This window comes from Oryx dammah, unplaced genomic scaffold (genome assembly GCF_014754425.2).
Source record: "Oryx dammah isolate SB20612 unplaced genomic scaffold, SCBI_Odam_1.1 HiC_scaffold_12, whole genome shotgun sequence".
NCBI classification, from domain to species: domain Eukaryota; kingdom Metazoa; phylum Chordata; class Mammalia; order Artiodactyla; family Bovidae; genus Oryx; species Oryx dammah.
Genome location: NW_024070196.1, coordinates 44,505,343 through 44,531,193, shown reverse-complemented (window position 1 = coordinate 44,531,193; position 25,851 = coordinate 44,505,343). Strand labels below are relative to the sequence as shown.

Genomic DNA, 25,851 nt, shown 5'->3' with positions numbered 1-25,851 from the left:
GAGGGTCTGATTCCCCAGACCACATGTTGTCTGGCCTTTGAATTTTGTTAGGCTGATAGATGAGGAATGATGTTTCAGCTTAGTTTTAATTCACTTTTCTTTTATTATCAGTGATGGGCTTACAAGTGAATGTGCTTGAGAAATTCAACTTCAAGTCTTACCTTGGAATTTCACTTTGTTTTACTGAAGTTTGCAATGGAAAATCCCGTTTTATAAATATAGGCGAGGAGGTAATCAAGCATTTGGTTGATTGAATTGAATCAAGCGTTTGGTTCGTTGCTTGTGAGCAGCCTTGTAGAGGCATACTGAAACAGTGTTTTGGTGTTGGTTAAGAAGCCCAGATCTGGGTTCTGGTCAATCCTGGCCACTGTGTTAGGAAGTGGACCTGGCCTTTTTTGTGGCAGGCCAGACCATCTCGGGCTTCTGTCTGCACGTCTTCATGGCCCGTGAGGGCCTCTTTGAACCAGATGCTGTGTATTGGACATGGGGGCTTCCTCCCTTTCAGAAATGGCCCTCTTGATAGTGTAGTAGAAATATTTCTCCAGGCTGATAGCTGTGCTCCGTGGGCAACAAGCAGTGCCTGGCCCTGGGCATGGGTGTGGGAGGCACACTGCTGTCATGGTGGCCACAGTGAGCCCGGTGGCCTGGAGCTTCTGCTCACTCCTACTTCTTCTGCTGGGGGGATGTGGCCCAGTGTGGCAAGTATTTGGATTTTTCTAATGAACGAAGCTGACAACTTGCATTTTTATGGGAAATCTCCTGATTTAAAAATATTTGAAATAAATCCAAACAGCAGATAACATCATACAGACTAAACAAAAGTACTTTTAGAAGATATTTCGGAAAAATATTTCTGTACTGTGCTATCAAGAGGGCCATTTCTGAAAGGGAGGAAGCCCGCATGTCCAGTGCACAGCATCTGGTTCAAAGAGCCCCTCACGGGCTGTGAAGACGTGCAGACAGAAGCCTGAGATGGCCAGGGTGCCCATGATTGCCAGCATCTCCTGAGCGATGTGAGAGCTCCCCAGGTGATGGAACAACACGTTGAGCCCTGGCTCTGTGTGTCTCCTTGGTCTTGGTCTTCAGCACGCTAATGTTCCAGCAATTTGCCCGTCTCTGCTTTTCTTCTGCTTACTCCAGGCAATTATTGGCTATCTGTGATGCACAGGTACTGTTCTCAATGCTGGTGGTTCATCAGTGAGCCCATTCCAACAGCTCTCCTTTACTCTACATGCAACTGTGGTTGGCCAGAGATGTTTCTTTTAATGTGTATAGAGACAGGTAGAAATATGTATACACCCATATATATATTGTCACACTGGAGTTTTAAAAACATGCGTATACATATACATATATTAACATATGCTACACAGATGTTCAGCTTTACTCACCTTGACCCTGAGTATTCATTGGAAGGACTGATGCTGAAGCTGCAATACTTTGGCCACCTGATGTGAAGAGCTGACTCATGGGAAAAGACCCTGATGCTGGGAAAGATTGAGGGCAGGAGAAGGGGGTGACGGAGGATGAGATGGTTGGATAGCATCACTGACTCAATGGACATGAGTTTGAGCAAACTCAGCGAGATAGTGAAGGACAGGGAAGCCTGGTTTGCTACAGTCTGTGGGGTCGCAGAGTCGGACACGACTTAGTGACTGAACAACAACAATAATTTCTGGACATACAAGTATTTTCTTATTCTTTTAGTGGCTGCTTCTAAGGCGTAGTTATACTAAATTTTGTTAAATTTCCCTATAGGTGAGCATTTACACTGTTTGCAGTTTTAACCTTATAAATATTACAGTGAACGTCGTTGGACAGTTGTATATTCCTGTGACTAGATCCTTGGAAGTTGAGTTCCCTGATCAGTGTATGTTAGCACTGTGTCAGATGACGCCATGTTACCCTCCAGCAAGCCAGCTCTCTGCTTTGCTTCCCTCGTGTGTGTGGAGGGTTCCCCATTTCCCAGCAGCCTTACTGAACCTGAATATTATCAGTGTTTTGATTTTCACTCACGTGTTAAACAACAAATAGGTGTCTCACTTTATTTCGTATTTCGTTATTAATGAGGTTAAGCATTTTTGGTGTTTTTCTGTCATTTGAATTTCTTGTAGAATTTTTGGTTTATATTTCTTGGGTTTGTTGGCTTTTTCTGTGGGAATTCTTAAGGATGGATAGCCTTTTGTCATATAAGCTTCAAATATTTTTTTAATCCATCTTTCTTTTGTATTGTAATGTTTTCTTTAGTAGAGTTGTCAGTTGTTAATGCTTTTTAAAAATAAATATTGTTTCTAGGTTTCACATCATGTTTAGGAAACTCTTCTTCAGTGCAGGATTATAAAGATATTCTCATCTGTTTTAAAATATTGTTATGGACTGATGGTTTGATTTCCCTGCTTTGAGTAATTCTTTGTGAAGGATGTGAGATGTGGGGGTAGGTGGGCCTCAGGGGCCGATCTGGCTTTTCTTCTCCTTTTTTCCTTGTACTGTTTGGCCACACTGTGTGCGTGTGGCATCTTAGTTCCCTGACCAGAGATTGAGCCTGGGCCTCCTCCAGTGGAAGTGCAGAGTCTTAACTGCTGAGCTGCCAGGGAAGTCCCTGCCTTTTATTGTTTGAAATGGATTGATCTAAGAAACTCTGGATTTTCGTTCTCTAGCCTCACAGAAAGCTGTTATGAATTTAGTAATGCTTAAAAAAATTTTATTTTAAAAATCTCAGCAGCAGTCAGAGAGTCTTAAAAATGGCATCTGTCTGTAGGAGGCATTTTTCTCTTTGATCTGCAGCTCTTGGGAGGCACCCATTTGTGGATCCTATGGAAGCCTGAGAGGCTCCCTGGGTGAACCACAGCCAGAAGTCGCAGAGGCAGGGAGAGATAAGTCAATGGGGCCTTGTGTCTTACGGCCGAGAACTGCTGGGGTTTGTGTGATGGGCTGCAGTGGAGGGTCAGGAGTCACTTCTATGAAGAAGGGTTTTCTTGTTTTTAGTCTTAGTTGAAAGATCGTTGGGGTACAATATTATGTTAGTTTCAGGTGTATGATGGTTTGACGTGTGCACACGTTATGAAATGGTCATTGTGATGAGTCTAGTAGCCATCTGTCCCCATATAGAGGTGTTACAGTATCACTGCCAGTGTTCCGCACACTTCACCTGGTGCCCTGTGACTTACTGTACATCTGGAGGTTTCTGCCACTTAATTCCCTTCCCTTTGCAAATGGGCAGAACCACCTGTTTGCCCCCTCCCATCTCTTCCCTTCTGACAACCACTGTTTGGTCTCCGTATCTATCAGTCTCTTTGCATTTATTGTTTTATGTGCTGGCTCAGCCAAGATATACCCAGTTCTCGCAGTTAACAGGTGCTCCCCAGGTGCCTGTGACTCCCAGGCGGGTGGAGTGCCCCCCACACTTTCCCTGAAGTTAGCTCGCTTGTCATGCCCCCTGAGGCTTCATCTCTGTGCTCCTGTGAACCACCAAGCAGGAGAAAGTCAGCATGGCAGACAGCATGCCCCCGTTTTTGCCACAGCATGTCACGTGACCACTTGATTCAGGGCTGGGAGATGCTCACCAAATACTCCAGGAGGATCAGAGTATTTGGTGAAAGCGCTAATGACCATGGCATGTACAGTTAGGGACAAGCTTGGAAAGCAGCCAAAGGTAGCAGGAAAAAAGGCATGTGTGCACTGTCACATATTCAGTATTGATACTGTTTTGCATAGATGAATCGAAGTTTAGTGATACTGATCGTTGGGCATGCCAGCTTTCTGCTATAAATAATATAGTGAATGTCTATACTGGAATGGGTAGCCATTCCCTTTGCCAGGGGAATCTTCTCAACCCAGGGATCGAACCTGTGTCTCCTGCATTGCAGGTGGATTCTTTACCGTCTGAGCCACCAGGGAGGCCCATAGTGAACACAACTCTGATGTTTTTCCAAGGCTGGTCTAAAAGCCAGGTGACTGCGTCAGAAGATGTGAATGTGCTGCAAGACTCTTAGACCTGCTGCCAAATTGCTTTCTGGAGTTTCCACTTGAAAGTATTTCCGGACACTCTTTGTGGCTTCTGTCCTCTCTTCACTCACAGCATGTTTTGTCTGTCTCTTCTGCCCTGAATTCATGCTCCAAGGCCTGCAACTAACACTTTCTCTATCTAGAACTGTGTGTCCAAGGCCTGTTCCACCCTCCTCCCTGTTGCCTTCTCCTTGCTCTCCTCCCATCCGGGGGGCTGTTTACTACAGAGCAGAACCACCCACAGCAGAAGACCGACTGGCGGGAGGGCCGGATCTGTCTTGGGAGATGTGGGGGCCGAGTGGGAGATGGCTCATGACCTGAGCTCCCTGCCTGTTGAAGGAAGGATTCCCAATGCCTGGCTGCCTGGACTCTGGCAATGCCCAGAAGAGCAACTGGGGCTGGGGGGCTGGGCCTTAGCCTGGTGGGGGTGGGGTGGGAGCAGCTGCTATCAGGACCCCGTCTTCTAAGCCCTTTTCCCCTCACTCTTTCCATTTCTCACCTGGGACCCCTGACCTGCACTAAGGACAGGGCCCAGGTAGGTATTTCTTAGGATGGTGTTTCCCAGCACCAGATGCGCCTCTTTGTGATGCCAGCATTGTCCTGCGAGAGCAGCAGCCACACAGATGCCTGCCCCTGTCCCCACCGTGTGACACTGGTGGGCACTGCTCACGGCGGTCGGAGGGCTTGTGCCTGCTCCTCACAGGCTGCGACGGTGCCCTGACCCAGCTTGCCAACCTTGGCCTGCACCAGGCAGTGTGCTCCGAACTGTGAGCCAAACAGCTCACTCCAGCTGCTTCTGACAGACCTTACAATTAGGAACATCGCCAGCACCAGTTCAAAGTTGTCTTGCCTGGTGGTGGCTTTGCTTTCCGCCAGGGTATCTCTACTATATTTTGGGGGGATGCTGTTTTAGATAAGTGGTTTCTTTACATTATAGTTGATTGGGTTTGTTCCTCTAACTTGACTTGTAAGCTCACTGAAGTCAGGAACCTTTTTAAAAATTTGAGGTGTAGTTTACAGTTCTATGAATTTGGACAGACACACTCATTCTTGTAACCATCATCGCAAATCGAATGTACAAGTAAGTCCATGCTGCCAAGTTCCCGCCTGCTTTTGCAGCTCCTTCTCCACCTCTGAAATTCTGTCTAATTTGTCCCTGTGGTTTTGCCTGTTCCAGAATGCCTTGTCAGTTCAGTGGCCGGCAGTCAGTGGTCCTTCTGTCTGGCCGTGCTCCTTGGCGTCCTCGTGGTGTGGGTGTGTCTGTAGCTCAGCCTTTATGAGGCTGAGGCGGCTCCATTGTGTGGCTCTTCAGGTGTCTTACCTCTTTGGCAGGTGAAGGTCAGTATTTATGTTTCCATATATCTTAGTAGACATTTTAAAATTTGTATTTTTTAACAGTGGAGGGTTAAGTTGTGCAATTGATATTCTGCCTTTTTCACTCAATAATATATGTGAAAAACTGAGAAGGGCAACTCACCCTAGTAGTCTTGCCTGGAGAATTCCATGGACAGAGGAGCCTGGCAGGCTACAGTCCATGGGGTGACGAAGAGTTGGACACGACTGAGTGACTAACACTTAGGCACTTTCACGTTCTCTATCTAGAACTTGAGTATTGGACATTTCTGGTTGCTCTTTCTACTTTCACTGCATTGTTCTGTCATAAATATTTTTAAGCATAATTTTTAAAAATTGGTAGGTGAATTTCCTTAGAGATTTACAGAGGTCACATTACAGGGTCAGAGGTAATGAGGTCTGCTTTCCCACCGTTGTCTCACCCTGCTAAGCATACTCTGAGCTCTGAGCCCTCTGACATCTGCTCTGTCTCCCTCCACATTTTTTTTTTTTTTTTAACTGAAGTAGGATTGATTTGGGCTTCCCTGGTGGCTCATTGGTAAAGAATCTGCATGCCAGTGCAGGAAACATGAGTTTATTCTCTGGGTTGGGAAGATCTCTTGGAGAAAGAAATGGCTACCCACTCCAGTACTTTTGCCTGGAAAATACCATGGACAGAGGAGCCTGGCCGGCTACAGTCCATGGGGTTGCAAAGAGTCGGACATGACTGAGCGACTCAGCGACTAAACAATAATAACAACAACAATAGCAACAAAGTGTTGATTGACAATGTTGTGTCAGACTCTGCTGTGTAGCAAAGTGACTCAGTTATACACATATAGACATTCTTTTTTTAAATATTCTTTTCCATTACCCCTCCACATTTTTTCAGCCTGTTAGTGATCACAATGTATTCTCCTTATCCTATTTTTGTGTCTGTTCTACATGAATCTTCCTCATAAGGCTTGTTTAAAAAGATCAGGAACAAAAGCTCATTTTGAAAGCAGTCAGCATGGGAGAGGTCCCCCTCCCAAGCTGTGTCCCCCAACTCACAGTTCCCACCTACTTCACTGGGTTCTCTCTGCAAGGGCTAAGTGGGGGAGTTGGCTCCTGGTTTGATAATTGAGGCTGTTCTTTGCTGTGGTCCTGATTTCCCATTCAGCTGTGCTTTCTGAGCTTGCCTGTAATCTTTAGATCAGAGATAGTGATCTTCAGAGATAGTCATCAGAGCAGAAAGTGCCTTCTAGTTTGAATAGGCACTGGTTTTTATGTTTTCTCAGCATGTACTTGTGTATCCCATGAGTTCTGTAGCTTTTGATTTCATGTATATGTGTATTGTAGCCAGGCGCCCAGGTCTGGGAGCTTTTATACAAATGTGTATTTCCACTTTGTAAGTTTTGTAACTTTTGGTATATAATGTTTTTCACCCCTTATCTGTCTTCTCAGTGAGATAATAGTGATGCCCTCAAGATGAAAGGCATCACTTTCCTACTTTTCCCGGGGGGATGGGAGAGTGGTGGAAGGAACACCAGAGATGGGGAGCTAGGCGTGTCAGTGAAGACAGAATTTTAAATGGTGGAAGGGTATTTCTGTGTCTGTGACCCAGCCACAGTGGGGAGCAGACAGGCTAAGGCTGTCATTCTCTTCCCAGTGGGGTTTGTCCCCTTGCAGGCCTCAGGGCTCTGGCCGGGTGTGACTTGTGAGCAGTCTCCCTGCTCCTTCTCAGAATTGGCCTCCTCTCTCTCCATCCTCTGCTTTTTCTTGTCCTTTCTCCTGTCATTCCCTCTCCCACCTCCCCCTCTAGTCCACTGCACTCAGCAGTTTGGGGCCGTAAGCCCCTTTAAAGCCATGTCCCAGCTCCCAGAGAGTAGGTGAACCCCTGACCAGGACTCTCCTGGAATGGGGACTCTTCTTGGAATGGGGATCCGAGTCCTGGCTGCTCTCCTCTCTCCTGAGGTTTTCTTCCTGAAATCCCCCCTCTGGATGAGCTTGTAAAGAAGGCTGAGGTGCAAGTCTGACACTCAGGCCAGGGCCCTCTCCCCAGGAACACAGTGTCTGACCTGGGATGGGGGCTGTGCATGTTTGCACTTAGGTCACAGTGAAGAATTGATGCTTCTAAACGGTGGTGTTGGGGAAGACGCTTGAGAGTCCCTTGCTCTGCAAGGAGATCCAACCAGTCCATTCTGAAGGAGATCAGTCCTGGGTGTTCTTTGGAAGGACTGATGCTAAAGCTGAAATTCCGGTACTCTGGTCACCTGATGTGAAGAGTTGACTCATTGGAAAAGACCCTGATGCTGGGAGGGATTGGGGGCAGGAGGAGAAGGGGACGACAGAGGATGAGATGGCTGGATGGCATCACCGACTCGATGGACGCGAGTCTGAGTGAACTCCGAGAGTTGGTGATGGACAGGGAGGCCTGGCGTGCTATGATTCATGGGGTCGCAAAGAGTCGGACACGACTGAGCAACTGAACTGAACCCAGGGATATCTTCCAGGGCCATAGCACAGACGTTTATGAAAACTGCCAGCGAGTGAAGGGGTAGGGGCTCTGTTCTGGTGACACGCAGTGGTGGCATGTGGTGGGAGTCACTGACCGCCTCCTGGGTGCCATCCCTCTTGTGGGAGAGACAGGCAGATCACCCCAGCCTGGCATGGAGCAGGGCTACTCGCCTCCCTGGAAGAAGTGTGCCAGCCATGAGCGCCAGCTCCGAGTTCAGATCCTGCTGGCCTTGAGCAAGTAATGGCTAGTTACCTTCCTCAGGAGCTGGTTGGGACCCACCTGCTCCTGCCAGGCTGTCCTGGCCCCGGGCACAGAGAGACCAAGAAGGCCCTGTCCCTCCTCTGCCAAAGGAGGTGGTCTCCAGCGCCATCTCCTCATGAAGACAGTGGTTTGTGTCAGTTGCTGGTGGGAATATCCTTTCAGAACCCTTGTCCTGGGCTGTTGAGTGGTACTGGAAACAAGTAGTGATCAGATGGTTTTATTTGCCCTTAAGTAACTAGATTTTAACTTTGATTTTTCAGGAGAACATTAAGTTGGATAAAAGAGGAGGGCGATCATGCACCATGGCAGCGGCCCTCAGAATGTCCAGCACCAGCTGCAGAGGTCAAGGGCCTTCGCCGGCAGCGAAGGAGAAGAGCAGCAGGCCCACCCCAACCCCCCCCAGTCCCCTGCCACACCCTTCGCCCCGGCGGTGAGCCCATCTGCACCCCAGTCCCCCGGTTACCAAGTTTCACAGCTGATGAATCGGAGTCCTGTGGCTGGGCAGAACGTGAATATCGCCCTTCAGAATGTGGGGCCGGTGGTGGGCGGAAACCCCCAGATCACGCTGGCTCCCCTGCCGCTGCCCAGCCCCACTTCTCCAGGATTCCAGTTCAGCGCGCAGCAGAGGCGGTTTGAGCACGGGTCTCCGTCATACATCCAGGTCACCTCGCCGCTGTCGCAGCAGGTGCAGACTCAGAGCCCCACCCAGCCCAGCCCCGGGCCAGGGTCGGGCCTGCAGAGCGTGCGGGCAGGTGCCCCCGGCCCCGGCCTGGGCCTCTGCAGCAGCAGTCCCACCGGGGGCTTCGTGGATGCCAGCGTGCTGGTGAGGCAGATCAGCCTGAGCCCGTCCAGCGGCGGCCACTTCGTGTTCCAGGAGGGCTCGGGCCTGGCGCAGATGGCCCCGGGCACCCAGGTTCAGCTGCAGCATGCGGGGGCGCCCATCACAGTCAGCAGAGAACGGAGACTCTCGCAGCCCCACGCGCAGTCTGGGGGTACCGTCCACCACCTGGGGCCTCAGAGCCCCGCGGCCGCGGGCGGGGCGGGCCTGCAGCCTCTGTCCAGCCCCGGCCACATCACCACGACGAGCTTGCCGCCCCAGATCAGCAGCATCATCCAAGGGCAGCTGATCCAGCAGCAGCAGGTGCTGCAGGGGCCACCACTGACCAGACCTCTGCTCCCCGGGGTTGGGGTTGGGGTTGGGGGGACTTCGGCGTTTGGGATGACGTCCCCACCGCCCCCCACCAGCCCTTCCAGGACCGCAGTGCCCCCGGGCCTCTCCAGCCTCCCCCTCTCATCTGCGGGGAGCACAGGCATGAGGAAGGCTCCCAGAAAGTTGGAGGAGATCCCCCCGGCCTCCCAGGAGCTGGCTCAGATGAGGAAGCAGTGCCTGGACTATCACTACAGGGAGATGGAGGCGCTGAAGGAGGCCTTCAAGGAGTACTTGATCGAACTGTTCTTCCTGCAACACCTTCAAGGGAACATGATGGATTTCTTAGCGTTTAAGAAGAAACATTATGCCCCTTTACAAGCTTATCTTAGGCAGAATGATTTGGACCTTGAAGAAGAGGATGAGGAGGAAGAGGAGGAAGAAGAGAAGTCTGAGGTTATCAATGATGAGGTGAGAAGCAGCGGGTCGTGCTATGTGGAGTTGAGTCTACGCAACTTCAAATCAAAAGTAGTCTGTGAGCCTGGGGTGTGTATAAGATGCAGTCTCATGAGGATTTCATCCAGGAGTAAAACTGAAGAATGGGTTTGCTTTTTCCTTCATGGAAGGAAAGGGCTGGGCTAGTTGGGAAGATGGTGCAGAGTGATGCTGTGAGTAATGCTGGCTCCTTTAGAACAGCGACACCTCCCTGGTTTGGAGAACTAACCTGGCGTGACCCAGCTTTACCCTGTGCTCTGCCGGGTGTCTGGCCATTGCTTGGCCCTGAAAGCCTGCAGAAGCCAGGGGCATGGCCACCTTCCTGCCGATTCCCCAGATTTCACATTTTACTTCTGTAGGTCCACCCACTAAAAACAGCATGGATATCATTTTTAAAGAAAGAGTTTGAATCACCAGCTTGTTACAGTATATCAGATGAAATTTAAATAACTGGATATATTTTTAAGGTATCTTTATAAAATATGGTTATTACAGCAAAACAGAATTTTTTCAATTTGTAGATGTCTTAGATTTAAGATCATGTATTTAACTCACACTTTTGCAGATACCTACAGAATGATATTTAAGATAAGACTCCATTTTAGGTGGTGAAATTTTGGGTGCCTGGAATGGGTGCTTAATAGGTCCTCCCCGTTGGGATTTTCCGACCCCTCAGTGACTCTTCAGATGCTTTTACTTACACTCCCCGAGAATGAAGCTGACCAGATAGGGGACAGGGAGGTGCATTGTGATGCACTGTTTCTGTGCCTTTGTGTTGTGTACTGTACACTATGTTGGTGGGACTTACTTTGTTTTTTTGATATAGCCAAAATGTAAATTTCTGTCAGCTCTTCTGCAAAGAAATCAGCTTTTGATGCACAAAAGCTGGCCTCTTTGCTCATCTCCTCATTGGTATTTATTATGTGTGGCTTTGCCATTTGGTGTTTTCTTTAACACCCTTTCCAAGATGAACCATTTTTTATTTTCTAAAAGGTTTATATGATTTTTTTGAGGGTTTCCCCTCTGTTGCCATGAAATAGTGAAGTTCAGTTCTGTTTATGTTTGTACACCAATGTTGTCTGTAGGCTCAGTCCCCTTTATCTGTCATTACCATTCTGACCTGCACGCAGTAGGCCAGGGTGCAAACTGCCTCTGAAGTTGTCAGGGCTTTGCTATTTGAAGACTGTCTGCCATTCCCATTTTTAAAGTTTGAAGTTAAAGAATCTAAGGATATTGTACTTGTGTCTTAAATTGGAGTTTCTGCAAGATTTGCAGTTGAGTTAGGGTGTTATGTTATAAATCTGTCATAAATTAGTTCAGTGTCCTTTTACAGGATTTGATGCAAAAACATTCCATTTTTAAACACCAGACATTGGTGAGCTATCAGCAGTAAAATTCTAACAAAATTTTGAGCAGTCTTAAAAATTATGTTGCCTTTTTTTCTCAAAATATTTCCTCTCAGGTAAAGGTTGTGACAGGAAAGGATGGGCAGACTGGTACTCCTGTTGCTATTGCAACCCAGCTTCCTCCAAATGTTTCTGCTGCTTTTTCATCCCAGCAGCAACCATTTCAGGTACTTTTCGATGGTTCTAAAATGTAGTCTCATCCGAAACTTTTCCTCATCCAGATATTTTAACCTTCAATTTACTATTTGCTCTTCAGCATTTTTTTTTTTCCAGAGCCCATTCCTTATTTTAAAAAAGTAAAAAAGTCTTCCTGCATATAAAATTATACAACTAAATTGCATGAGTAAATGACAACACAGACCTTAATGCATTATTTTTTTGTGTGTATTGACCTGTAACTCAGTAGTAGCTTCAGCATGCATGTCATCTAATACCTATAGTCCTGTTGAATGTGTGCTCAGGATTCCTGTGTGCTGTGTTTTCAATGTTGGTTCTTTCTTGTGTCTTTTATCTGTATTTTTGAGAACAGTGCAAACACGGCAGAAAGAAAGATTATATAGATAACTTGCTGTTTTCTGTAGCTGGAAGAAACCCTAAAGTAAAACATAGTTTTGAACTATCAGGACCTTAGGCTTCTACATGGATGTTAATTGAAGGCAGACTGATTAATTTTTGAAAATTAAGTCATTCAGTTTTATATTAATAAATGCCAAGAACCTAAAAGTACAGGTCAGAGTCTAGTCATTTTGGAATAGATTATGCTAGGTTCTGAGTGCAGTTTAATCTTGTGGTGGTATGTCTTAAAATACTCCTTAATTTTTAATTTTGATTTAATTTCAAATCCATATAAAAGTTACAATAACAGTACAAAGAAATCCCCTTGTATCTTGTACCCAGATTCACCGGTTGTGAACTTTTTACCCCATTTGCATTATTTTCATTTTCTCTCTCTCATATGTACACACAGACACATTTCCCCCCAAACTGTTTGAGAGTAAGTTGTGGACATCGTATTCGTGCACTTGTATCCCTGAGTACTCGAGCATGTAGTATCAGGCACCAGTGTCATCTGGTCTAACCATGGTATGATAGTCAGTTCCGAAAATTTTACAGTAACTTTTACTATGACTAAGCCACAGCTCATGTGCAAATTTTATCTCTTGTTCCAGTGACTTCCTTTGTATAGTTGTTTCTCCCCAGTCTGGGATCACCAATTGTGTTTCGTTGTCATGCCTCTCTTTAATCTAGGTCTTCTTTAATCTAGGCTGTCTTCAATGTAGGCTGACTCCTCACTCTTGTGAGGAGTACTGGTCAGTTATTTTGTAGAATGTCCTTTGACATGGGCCACTAATCTACCACCTCTTGATGAGCCTTGCCAGCATTAGTTGCCATGATAAAGATGGCAAAGTGGATTTTCTACCTCCATTATTCCTTCTGCATTCACTAGTTGGCATTCTGCTGCAATGATGAGCTTCCTTTTTTCTTCCATTTTTATATTCATATGTGGATTCTTATTTTTATTTTTTAGATTTATGTATTTGGCTGTGCTGGGTCTTCATTGCTGTGTATGGGCTTTCTCTAGTTGCAGTGAGTGGAGGCCACTCTTCATTGCACTGCATAGACTTCTTGTGTTGTGGTGGCCTCTTGTGTTGTGGGGCATGGGCTGTAGATGCACGGGCTTCAGCAGTTGCAGTGCATGGCTCAGCTGTGCACAGGCTCAGTTGCTCTGAGGCATGTGGGATCTTCCCAGACCAGGGATCAAACCCATGTCCCTTGCATTGGCAGGTGTACTCTTAACCCCTGGACCACCTTGGAAGTCCCTTATTTAAACTTGCTTAATTCAGTAAAATTCATTTTTGGGGGTGCATAGTTTGGTGAGTTTTGTCAAGTGCCTCAAGTTGTATAACCACCACCACACAAGAAACAGAGTTCTCTCATCCCCCAGGTGTTCCTCATGCTACATCTTTGTCATCAGATTCTCGCCCTCCCTTAACCTTTATTCTGTCTCTATGATTTTTTCTTTTCTGGAATAAAATGTAAATAGAATCATATAGTTTATGCTGCATTTTCAGTCTGGCTTCTTTCATGTAGCATGATACATTTGAAATTCAATTCTTATTATTGAATTTACCAATTGTTTCTTTTTTTGCTGAGCAGTATTCTGTTGTGTGGATGTTCCCTACTTTGTTTATCCGTTCACCCTTTGAAGGACTTTGGGTTGTTTCTAGTTGTTGGCATATCTAGGAGACAGATTGCTGGGTTGTTAATAAGTGTACATTCAGTTTTATATGAAACTGACAAACTTCCACAGTGGCTATTCCATTTCGCATTCCCACTAGCCATGAATGAGAGTTCCTGTTGTTCTGCATCCTCCCCTCTGTTTGTTCTTGTCAGTTTTCTTTTGTTGTTATTCTAATACGTAAGTAGTGGTTTTAATTTTTATATCTAAAGACTAATGATATTGAAAACAACTTTTCTTGTGTTCATTTGGCATTTGTATATCTTCTTTGGTGAAGTATCTGTTCATTTCTTTCACCAGTTTTTCCCCTATTGAGTCATTTGCTTTATTGTTGCATTTGAGAATTCTTTATATAATTTGGATGTAAGCTTTTTGATAGATACAAATTTGGAAATATTTTTCTCTTCATTCTCTGCCTTAGCTTCTTTTATATTGTTTTTTTATAGAGCAAAAATTTTGAGTTTTGATGCAATCTCTTTTACCATTTCTTTCTTTTATGTATTATGCTTTTGACATTTATCTAAGAACTCTTTGCTCAACCCAGGGTCACAAAAATTTCCTCTAGTTTTGTCCTCTAGAAGTTGTATAGTTTTATGTTTTACATTTAGGTCTGTGATCCATTTTGAGTAACGTGGTGTGTTGTTTTTTTTTTTTTTTGGTTGTATTGAGTCTTTGTTGCTGCTCACAAACTTTCTCTAGTTGCAGCTACTCTAGTTGCCGTGCGGAAGCCTCTCTCCACAGTGGCTTTTCTTGTTGCAGGGCGCAGGATCCAGCTTCCATGGGCTCAGTAGTTTTGGCACGTGGGCCTAGTTGCCCTGCAGCATGTGGGATCTTCCCAGATGAGGGATTAACCCATGTCCCCTGCACTGGGAGGCAGACTCTTAGCCCCTGGACCACCAGGGAAGTCCTTGAGTAAAATTTTGTGTAACATGCAAGCATAGCTAGAGGTTTTTTTCTTTGCATATTGATAGTTAAGCACTATTTCTTAAAAATGCTATCTTGTATCTGCTGAGTTGACTTTACATCTTTGCTAAAAATCCCATCTAGGTCTGTTTCTAGGCTTTCTTCTCTTTGATTGATCTATATGTCTTATTTTGTTGGTAATGCCATACTGTCTTTACTACTGCAGCTTTGTAGTAAGTCCTGAAATCAGTATTGTTCTCTTCAGCTTTGTTCTTTTTCAAAATTGTTTTGGTCATTCTGGTTCCTTTCACTCTTCATATACATTTTAGAATCAGTTTGTCGGTATCTATAGAACATCCTGTTGGGATTGCTTTGACTCGGTTGATCTTTTGGGGTAAAGTAATATGTTGACAACATTCAGTCTTCCAGACCAGGAATATGATATATTTCTCCATTTATTTTTGTCCTCTTTGATTTCTTTCATCAATATTTTATAGTTTTCAGCATGCACATTCTAGGCACATTTTGTTAGATTTCTACCCATAAAGTCTAGTTTTTCTGTGATTCTGTAGATGGTACTTAACTTGAAAAATTATTTTCTGGTTGTTTACTGCAAGTATATGGGAATACAATGAGTTGTACAACCTTGCAAAAAACTCGTTTATTTTAGGAGCTTTTTTGTAGATGGAATTTTCTACCTAGAGAAATCATGTTTGCAAAGAAAGCTAAGATTTATATTTTCCTATTTATATGCTTTTTTTTTTTTTTCTTTTTCTTGCCATGTTGCACTAGTATGGTCTTCCACTGTGAGGCTGAATAGGAGTGGTAAGAACAGATATTCTTACCATGTTGATCTTAGGAGGAAAGCATTTGGTCTTTCACCATTGAGTATGATGTTAGCCATAGATTTTGTAGCTATCCATTATCAGGTTAAGGAAATTCTTTTTTCCTAGTGTTTGTCATGAATGGATGTTGAATTTTGTCAAATACTCTTTCTGCATCTAGTTACCTAATCATGTGATGTTTCTCTTTTGGTGTAGAAATGATGAATTATATCACATTAAGATATAATTTGTAAGCAGGGAATACACAGATCTCAAGTGTTACAGTTTGTTGAGTTTGACAAGTGCCCATGTAACCCATGCATGTATTGAGATGTTCACTTCCATCAAGTCTTCTCATGTCCCTGCCAGCCATCTGCTGCCCAGCTCCCAGCCCATTTTATTCCTGTTTATTCTACTAGTACTGTTCACTTATCTTTAAGGTATATTTTGACTGCACTGGGTGTTAGTTGCAGCATGAGGGGTCTTTGTTGCATCCACACAGGATCTTTTGTTGCTGTGCATGCACTCTAGTTGGAGCACACAGGCTTAATTGCTCTGAGGCGTGTGGGATCTTAGTTCCCTGACCAGGGATTGAACCTGTGACCCTGGTGGTGCTAATGGTAAAGAACCCACCTACCAATGCAGATTAGACATGAGAGACTTGGATTCGATCTCTGGGTCGGGAAGATCACCTGAGGGAGGGCATGGCAGTCCACTCCAGTATTCTTGCCTGTACCACAACAAGTGAGGCCACGCTCTAGAGCCCATCAGTGGCAACTACTGGACCCCCTGCACCTGGAGCGTGTGCCCTGCAGTAAGACAAGCCAATGCAATGAGGAGCCCTCGCAGCACAACTAGAGAGTGGCCCCAACCCCTGCTTGCCACAACAACTGAGCCAAGCGGGCTACAGTCTCGAAGGCTGCACAGAGCTGGACATGACTAAAGCAACTTAGCATGCACACATGCCCCTGGTATTGCAAGGCGGATTCTTAACCACTGGACCAGTGGTTAAGAATCAGTAGTCCCTCTTACTGTTTATTTTGATGTTCAGTTTATCTGTAATTTGACCAACGAGAGCCTTTTCAGACAGGCTCTATATACTTTTGACACATCTCTGTCACTTTCTGAGTACTTCCTTACCTTCTGGCACAAAATATTGAAAGTTTTTCTTCCATATGCCTTGATTCAGTCCAGGAATCAGTCATTTCTGTAAGGAACCTGGTTCCATTTAGGGGGGAATAATCATTTGAACCCAGTATTTAAGTGCTTGTGGTAATGAATGTGATACATTTTCTAAATTGGAAATTGTCAGAAAATTTAATCAGTGAAACATCTTTCCTATTAGTGCTTAGAAGAATGTAATATATCAATGCATTTATAAACCACATTGATAAATATTTTTGTAAGAACAGTGGGACAGTGAAAGGCAGAGAGTGCCCTTAAACCTAGGTGCATGATCTCCACAATGACATAAATTAAACCCTCCGATTTACTATCATACTAACCAGGTTGCCAGATTAAAATTGGACAGAATCTGTTGGTTTAGGTCTGTGGAAGTCTCTTCCACTTAAAAAAAAAATTATTTGTTTATTTGTATTTATTTATTTATTTTTAGCTGCATTGGGCCTCTGTTGCTGCACAGGCTTTCTCTAGTTGTGGTGAGTGAGGGTTGGGGCTACTTTCTAGTTGTGTGGTGAGGGCTTCTCATTGCCTTGGCTCTTGTTGTTGCAGGGCAAGGCTCTAGGTGCAGGGGCTCCAGTAGTTGCCGTTGATGGGCTCTAGAGTGTGGCCTCGGTTGTTGTGGTACACGGCATGTAGAATCTTCCTGGGTCAGAGATTGAACTTGTGTCCCCTCTGTTGGCAGGTGGATTCTTAACCACTGGACCACCAGGGAAGTCCTCTCATCCACCTTTTTTTTTTTTTTTTTTTTAAATATTTATTTGGCTACAGCTGGTCTTAGTTGCACCATGTGGGATCTAGTTCCTTGACCAGGGATTGAACCCAGGCCCCCTGCATTGGGAGCACGGAGTCTTAACCACTGGACTACCAGAGAAGTTCCTTCTTACTCAGTTTTGATGGGAGTGTAATGTGGAAACATTTCACATGATCTGGAGAAGGTGAACGTGGGCAGGCCCTTTGACCCAAACAGCATACTCCAATGATACTCTTGTGTTTGTGAGCTGGAAAACATATCTAATAATGTTCCCAGCAGCATTGTTTATGATAACCCCAAACTGGAAAGAAGCAAAATGTCTACCACAGCAGAATAGTTCAGTTGGTCGTGCACAGTCATACAGAGGAATGCTCTGTATGCGTAGTCAGTGGTAAAAATGAGTGAGTGGGTATGCGTGGGCCTCAGCAGCACCATGTGGAGCAGAAGGGGCTGCAGGAGAGCCCAAGGGCAGCATTCTTCAGTTAAAGTTCACTAGGAAGCAAAGTGTTAGTCCCTCAGTCGTGTCCCACTCTTTTGTCACCCCAAGGACTGTGTAGCCCGCCAGGCTCCTGTGTCTGTGGAATTCTCAAACTGAGAATACTGGAGTGGGTAGCCATTCCTTTCTTCAGGTAGTTTCCCAACCCAGGGATCAAACCCAGGTGTCCTGCATTGCAGGTGGATTCTTTACCATCTGAGCCACCAGGAACCTTCTTGACCTGTATGCAGGTCAAGAAGCAACCATTAGAACTGGACGTGAAACAATTGAGAAAGGAGTATGTCAAGGCTGTATATTGTCCCCTTGCTTATTTAACTTTAATACACAGTACATCATGTACATCATGCGAAATGCTGGCCAGTCTGAATGAATCACAAGTTGGAGTCAAGATTGCTGGGAGAAATATCAACAACCTCAGATATGCAGATGATTCCACTCTAATGGCAGAAAGTGAAGAGCAACTAAAGAGCCTCTTGATGAGGGTGAAAGAGTGAAAAAGCTTGCTTAAAACTCAACATTCAAAAACTTAAGATCATGGCATCTGGTCCCATCACTTCATGGCAAATAGAAGGGGAAGAAGTGGAAACAGTGACAGATTTTATTTTCTTGGGTTCCAGAATCACTGTGGATGGTGACTGCAGCCATGAAATTAGACACTTGCTTCTTGGAAGGAAAGCTATGAAAAACCTAGACAGTGTATTAAAAAGCAGAGACATCACTTTGCCAACAAAAGTCTATATAGTCAGAGCTGTGGTTTTTCCAGTAGTCAGGTATGGATGTGAGAGTTGTACTGTAAAGAAGGTTGAGCACTGAACAATTGATGCTTTTGAGTTGTGATTCTGGAGAAAATTCTTGAGAGTCCTTTGGATTGCAAGGAGATCAATGCAGTCAATCCTAAAGGATATCAACTCTGAATATTCATTGTCAAGCCTAATGCTGAAGCTGAAGCACCAATACTTTGACCACTTGATGCAAGAGCTGACTCATTGGAAGAGACCCTGATGCTGGGAAAGATTGAAGGCAGAAGGAGAAGGGGACGGCAGGTGATAAGATGGTTAGAGTTCCACCGACTCAGTGCACATGAGTTTGAGCAAACTCTCAGAGATAGTGAAGGACAGGAAAGCCTGGCCTGCTGCTGTCCATGGGGTCGCAAAGAGTCAGACACGAGTTAGCAACTAAACAACAAGGAAGCAAAACCAAACACCGCATAGAGTGGAGCGTGGCCTGTGGGTTTTGGCACCAGGGCGAAACGGTCACCCATGGATCAGGCGGCCAGTACCTGGTGGGACAGGGGATGCCTTCATAGTGCATCAGGGCTCCAGGGCATTAAGCCTCAGGATCAGTACATGGGTGTTATTTGTAAACTTATAAGTCTTTTAACTTCTTAGCATTTTATTATGAAAAATTTCAAATAGAGAAAAACAGTGTTCAGTGAACATTCATATCCCACTATTTAAATTCTGTGGTAACTTTTGGGGAAGTCCCAGTTCAGAACTATTTGTGTTATATATTAATTTCTGTTTGCTTCTCAAAGATTTTGAGGTAGTATTTTTTCTTTTTGGCTGCACCATGCAGCTTGCAAGATCTTAGTTCCCTGACCAGTGAAAACCTGGCCCCATGATAGTGAAAGCGACGAGTCATAACCACTGTACTGCCAGAGAATTCGGAGAAGGCGATGGCACCCTACTCCAGTCCTCTTGCCTGGAGAATCCCAGGGACGGGGGAGCCTGGAAGGCTGCAGTCCATGGGGTCGCTAAGAGTCGGACTTGACTGAGCGACTTCACTTTCACTTTTCACTTTCATGCATTGGAGAAGGAAATGGCAACCCACTCCAGTGTTCTTGCCTGGAGAATCCCAGGGATGGGGGAGCCTGGTGGGCTGCTGTCTATGGGGTCGCACAGAGTCTGACACGACTGAAGCGACTTAGCAGCAGCAGCAGCAGTGTGTATATTTTAATCCTAAATTTCTAATTATCCCCCAACGATTGATTTTTTAATTCTTATATGTGTGTTCATGTTTTTATGTGTATAGTTAAAAGTTTATATTTATAAAGTGGTAGCTTAACTTGATTTAATAGACATACTTGCAGAAAGAAGGCGTGAGTGATTTGTTTGTGCTTTCCTCTCCTTTATCCTTACTGAAGAATAACCTTGGGGAGACTTCTTTTTAGAATCTTGAATTGAGAGACAAAGTCCTCTCTACTTAAAAGTAGTTCTTTTCTTTTGCAGGCACTTAGGAAGGTCATCATCTCATTGACCATGTCCTTTTCTTTCACCCAGCCCTACGGACCCCATGGTGCCACTCAGCTTAAGTGTGTTGTTTAAATTGGATAGAAATTTACCCATTGGTAAATTGGTTGTTAGTACAGCTGGTTGGTCTTAATTTCTTCCTCCAGAGTAACATAAGTCTGCTTTTCTTTTCTGTCAGCTACATCCCCAGTTCCTTCAACTATTCTTTTTTATTCTCCCCATAAGTTTTCTTTTTTAAGAGTTCTAATATATGATTGTTATTTAAAATCAAATTGGTATTTTAAAGACAGCAGTGTCTTTCCCATTAAAATAGTCATGAAGACGTATAAGATGAAACTAAAAATCATTCTGAAAACCAAGAAACAGTGGCTATCAGGAATTAGGCAAAGACAAGTGTCTTTGATGATGTAGTCTTTTATGTTTAATGAAGAGTAACTGGTCAGTTTCTTCATATGAATGTCCAATCTTCTAGCTCATTTGGTTGTAAAGACTTCTCATTCCATTATGTTGCTTTGGAGTCTTTAGGAACTGACAGGGTTGTGTGCGTCTGAGTCTCCCTCTGGGCTCTCTGCTCAGAATTTTCATCTGTCATCCATCCTTAAGCAGCATTATGCTGCCCTGGTGTCCACACCCTGTGGTGAGTCCTGAAGTCTAGTCCTTTTCTAGTTCTTCTCTCAAGAATCTGTTTTCAGTTCACTGACCTCTGCATCCCCACTCTACTGTTCAGCCTATCGAATGAATTTTTTTAATTTCAGACACTTTTTCAGTTCTAAAATCTCTGTTTGGTTATCTTTTTATATTTTTTGTTGAAATTAATTTATTTACAGTGTTTCTGGTGTAAAGTGATATATATATATATATTCTTTTTCAGATTGGTTCTGTTTTTTAATAATTTTTTTTTTCTGTGAAGATGTCCTCTCATCCTTCATAAAAACCTACTTTTATGTTCTTGGACATACTTATTAAAAGCTGCTATGAAATCCCTGCTGCTAATTCCAGCATGTGAATTGTCTAGGGGTTGGTGTCCATCGATTTGTTTTCTGAGTATGACTCATGTTTTCTTGTCTCTTTGTGTTTTGAAGTAATTTTGAATTGGACCGTGGGTGTTGTGAATAATAGGTTACAGAGACCCTGAGTTCTGTTAATGTAATATTCTTCTGAAGAGTATTGGTTTTGCTTTCACATTTAGTTAACGTGATTGAACTGAGGCGGTGAACCCTGTCTCCTGAGCTCTCAGTGTCGTTCCGCTGGCCTGTGCTGGGAGCCTTGGCACGTGTGTAGCTTAGGAGGCAGCCAGAGATCAGGCTCCAGCTGCCCCTTGTGGTGATTCCCCTCACTCACTTCTGCTGTGGTCTCCTGTGCTCCATCCTAGTGGTCTTCAAGCCAGTGAGGCCCTCTGTCTCTTGGTCTGAGGCCTGCCTTGTGCCAAATGCCATAAGCCCAGAAACCTCTGCTATTGATAGTTCCAGTTTCTCCATGCAAGTATCGAGTTCCATCCTGTATCTGGCCACCTTTTCACATTTTTTATATTTCTTTTAGAGTTTATGTTTATCTGGAATGTGTTTGGCCCAATGGGAAGCTCTTGGCCACTACTGAACACAGAACCCTGTACCAATTTCTTTTATTGAAAAAAAACCACACCAAAACACCCTCTATTTGATTATAGAAGTAATACATTTTCATCATAAAACATTTGGAAAATTTAGAAAAAGTGCACACACACAAATTATAAATTGATTGTAATCTTGTCCCCAAAGATAACCACTGTTCACATATTGTCTGTTTTTTTATATCATTCTTTTCTCTCCTTCTCCCTCCCTTCCTCCCCCCATCTTTGTTACATGTAAACGGGGATGGGGTGGAGTGCTTACTTCCCCTTTTCATTACTGAGTCCCTGTACCATGTGAGGCAAAACCTGCTGCATGGCTGGTCCTGGTGTAGTATCCATTCCTAGATGGCAAGGATCAACAACTGCTCTCACAGGCAGTTACTTTGTTCAGACATCTAGAACTTGCATTTAAAATGTCTTGATAAGTAGAGTGGATATAGTTGAATTATTTAAAAATAATTAGCAACTGTTAACCTCATTTTTAGCATTCAGTATCTCTGCAAGGTGGTGCAGAGATGTCAGAGGTGTAGGGCGCCCAGTTTCTGTCTTTGATGGTAGCTTTTCATTAGAACATTTTTAATAACCTGTATATATTTCACACAGCTAATTGCAGTACCATTTTGAAGTTAGGTTGTTACTAATTGGAGTTTTAGTGCCACTTCCCAGTAGGAAGACAGTTTCAACCTTTCTTCTTATCATTCAGCTTTGTGATTTTGGCGGGCTGTGTGATGACAGGTAATGTAATAATTAGGGAGGCTAAGCTGTAGTCCTAGACAAAACTAAGATTTCCTACATTAGATTCTGCTGTCATTCTGTGTGCAAAGCCAGTTTGTTTCTGAAAGACTCTAGATTCTCATTGATCGGAAATTCCATTTAAAACCAGAATGCAAGTCCTTTTTTATTCTCCAGAGGTAAGTTAGAACTTAAATTATTTTTTTTACAATATATTGGGTAGATAACATTTCTCAAAAATGATTGAAGTCAGTGTTTGGGGTAATTATGACAGTTTTAGTTTACATTCATTCTTGTGATGCACTTAAATTATGAAAATCTCAGTTTTTCTTTTTTTTCCCCCCAGCAGCAAGCCCTTTCAGGGACCCTGGTGGCAGGAGCTGGAAGTGCGATCGAAACGGATCCCTTTAAGAGACAGCAGGCGGGACCCCCGGCAGGTATGTCATGGAGCACAGGCTCAGGGGTCTACAGAGCCAGTTGGCTTCTTAGTTTGGGAGTTCCAGTGTAGTGGCCACCTGTTTCTGAAGCGTGGCCCTTAAAGAATTTAGTTTTCTGGTTCGTTTCTACTTCGAAAGTTAATTTTTCTTTGGGTAGTAATCAACTCAACAAAATATTCCTGTGCGTGTTTATGTGTACTGAAGTTAGAAGTTTGTTAGTTGAATAGGTATATTCCAGTTTCATTTTCTGTGTGCATTTATAGGTTCATGTCCTCAAGTGTAAAGCCATCTGCCTTTTCAAATTGTCATTCATTTTTTCAAACTGGATTTTTTCTCCAACTTAGAAACTTAATACACATTTTGTGTAAAAGATTCAAACAATTCAGCAGGGTGTAATTTGAGCTCACCTCTGGTTTGGTATTCCTTCTCCATTCCCTAGCCACAGAGCTGGCTGCATTTGTTCATTTTCCCAGACAAGCATTGCTTCAGGTGTGTCATTCTGAAAAAATTAAAATGCAATTCTATATGCACTGTTACGCCTTTAATATTAAATGACTAGGTTATGTTTCCCAGTCATGGACCTCATTCTTTTTGATGGCTGCAAAGTATTGTACCTCGTGCATGGATGTTTCCTTTATTCATTAAAGAATAATGTTAGCATTCATTTGTTAGTGTTACCTTTTTTCTGTTATAATAAAAATAGGATTAAACCTTTAGTTTCACATTTTTTCCTATATGTCTGTGCATGTTTGTAAAAGCAGCACTCCAAGAATGAGACTGCTGATCAGAGTGTGTGCATAGTGAAGGGTTAGTGATGCTAAGTTGCCCTCCAAAAGGATAGGGCCGGTTTTTGCCCCATTAGCAGTTTCTGGTTCTCTCAAATTTTGACTGTGTTATTAAGTATGACCAATCTTTTAATCTTTGTCAGTCTTACGGGTGAAAAATGAAATGTTTGTTTTGAAATGGATTTCTTTCATTTCGTTATGGTGGTAGTATCTCTTCACATTTTTAACCATTTGTGAATGTGTCCCTCCGCTAGCTGTTTGTGTTCTTTGCCCATTTCGTCTGTCTGGTTAATTTGTAAGAGCTTTCTGAATGTTGCCCATCATGTATGTTGCAGATATTGTCTCTTAGGTTGACGCTTATCCTTTGCCTTTTTATGATGCTATTCTTTATATTTACAAGTTTTTAACAGAAAGAAAGTGTACTTATCAACCTTTTATGGCTTCTGCATTTTGGTTCATGCATAGAAAGGCCTCTCTGTTCAAAGATGATAAAAACACTTACACATGTTTTTTCTACTACTTTTGTGGTTTTATTTTTTACATCAAACTGCACCTTTTCTGAAAATTATTCTAGAGCAGTCTAAGAGACCTCGACTTGAAGTGGGTCACCAAGGGGTAGTTTTCCAGCACCCAGGGGTGAATACAGGAGTTCCTCTCCAGCAGTTAATGCCGACAGTTCAAGGTAAGACCCAGCACCAGAACTAGCTCTCTTAGTTCAGAAAAAGGGAGTGCAGAGACGGCTTAGGGAAGTAGCACCAGGCTGAACGTGTGCAGTCCAGGTAGCATATCCAGTTGGTTTCTGCCGCTGGGATGTTCCTCTGAGTCCCACTTAACACAGCATGAAGAAACCACTGGAGACCAGCTCTTGTCACCTTAGCGGAGCCGCACGCCCCACTGTCCTCAGCTTCTCTCCAGTTTTCCCTCCTGTGTATTTTCTGACTTGCTGCTGTGGTAGGCACCCTGCGGTTAGTCTGTGCCTGCTCTGCTTGGTGCTAACTCGCAAAGGCCGAGAGCCTTTCTTTCCTTGTTTGTGTGCTCGTTTATCACGTTAGACCTAATACACACAGGTTTCCCGCCAGTTAAATTTCCCCTTTGAGTGTGTGGTGCTGTCAGCTCAGGGTCTGTGACAACGCTGGGAGGTGGAATCGAGCCCCGGAGTCAGGGCTGCTGGGTCTGCCCTTTCTTGCAGGAGGAATGCCTCCTGCCCCGCAGGCCGCTCAGCTCGCCGGCCAGAAGCAGAGCCAGCAGCAGTACGACCCCTCTACTGGGCCCCCGGTGCAGAATGCCGCCAGCCTGCACACGCCTCCGCCGCAGCTGCCCACCAGGCTGCCCCCGGCCGGCCTCCCCGCCACACCACTGCCCCCCGCGCTGCAGTTCCCCCCGCAGCCGCAGATGGCGGAGCCCCAGACCCAGCTCCCAATCCCTGTGAAGACGCAGCCGCCCAACGCTCCGGTCCCCGCACCCCCGCCCGGTCAACTCTCCACAGCTCCCCCGCAGCCCACGCCACCCACCCTCCACATCCCGATGCCCGGGAAGGCGCAGATGCAGGCCCCTCCACTCCTGGCCCAGCCACAGGTACTGCGGGCCCTTGCTGTTCCTCAGGTTAGAGGGGGAAGAAAAGACAGGTGGTTTGTTGGATGGCATGGTGCATGGCCGGATAACTCACTCTCTCCTAGCAGCTCACTCTCCACTGTGGAGCAGTTAATTCACTAGTTGCAACATAATTTTGTTTGGTTCTGCAGTCCTAGTTACTGTTATTAAAATGTCAGAAAATGACACAATTCTTACTGCTGCTGTCAGTACCAAGAGGTGAGTACAGGTCAGCTCTGTGACCTGATATGCCGGGTCACAATATGTCGCTGCAGCTCCTGACCATCCACCAGACTCTGTCCCCAGGTGCCTCCCCATGGACGCTGGTTCCACAAGTGGTGGGCACGGCATAGATTTGCAGGCTCGATAGACGTTTCCTCCACTAATTTACTTTACCCAGACGCCTTTGTGAAATATGTACAGTGAACCTTGTGGAGTCCCTGACGAGCAGTGAGGCCAAAAAGCGTGGGCCGGGGGCCCCAGAAGGGGCAGGAGGGAGTGTTTTCAGAGGCTTATCTTAGCTGCGTGTGGTCAGCTGCATAGGAAAACCACCCCGCCCCTAACTGGTTAATGAGGAGACTCCCTCGCTGGATTTGGAGCTCGAGTCCTGGAGATTGGAGAAGCTTGCTCTCCCACGTGGTGGTGGTGCCTCTCATTGCCTGCAGGTGCAGGGCACGGAATGGTGTCACCTGCTTCCCTCCACTGGACAGCTGCTGTGGTGGAGTCTTTATTATTGCCCTCATTAGCCATGAGAAGATTGAGGCCAGAGAGGCTGGATAACGTGGCCAGGGTGGCCAGCCAGCGCTGCAGCGGCTGTGACTGGCTCCCGGCATTGACTACGGAGCCTTCTGTGTGCCTTGAGAAGGAGCCCCGCTTCTCCCACCAGGGTGGCTGAGCCTCTTTCCTGG

At 44.9% G+C, this 25,851-nt stretch overlaps 1 protein-coding gene across 1 annotated transcript in view; it reads left to right on the top strand.

Moving 5' to 3' along the window:
• The window catches only part of EP400 (E1A binding protein p400), a 111,277-nt gene that overhangs the window by 16,330 nt on the left and 69,096 nt on the right, over nucleotides 1–25,851 (top strand). The window contains exons 2-6 of the mRNA XM_040251573.1: nucleotides 8,359–9,716; nucleotides 11,203–11,313; nucleotides 22,478–22,568; nucleotides 23,928–24,035; nucleotides 24,543–24,928. Coding sequence (XP_040107507.1) covers nucleotides 8,394–9,716; nucleotides 11,203–11,313; nucleotides 22,478–22,568; nucleotides 23,928–24,035; nucleotides 24,543–24,928 — 2,019 coding nt within the window. The 5' untranslated portion in view covers nucleotides 8,359–8,393. The remainder of the gene's footprint in view (nucleotides 1–8,358; nucleotides 9,717–11,202; nucleotides 11,314–22,477; nucleotides 22,569–23,927; nucleotides 24,036–24,542; nucleotides 24,929–25,851) is intronic.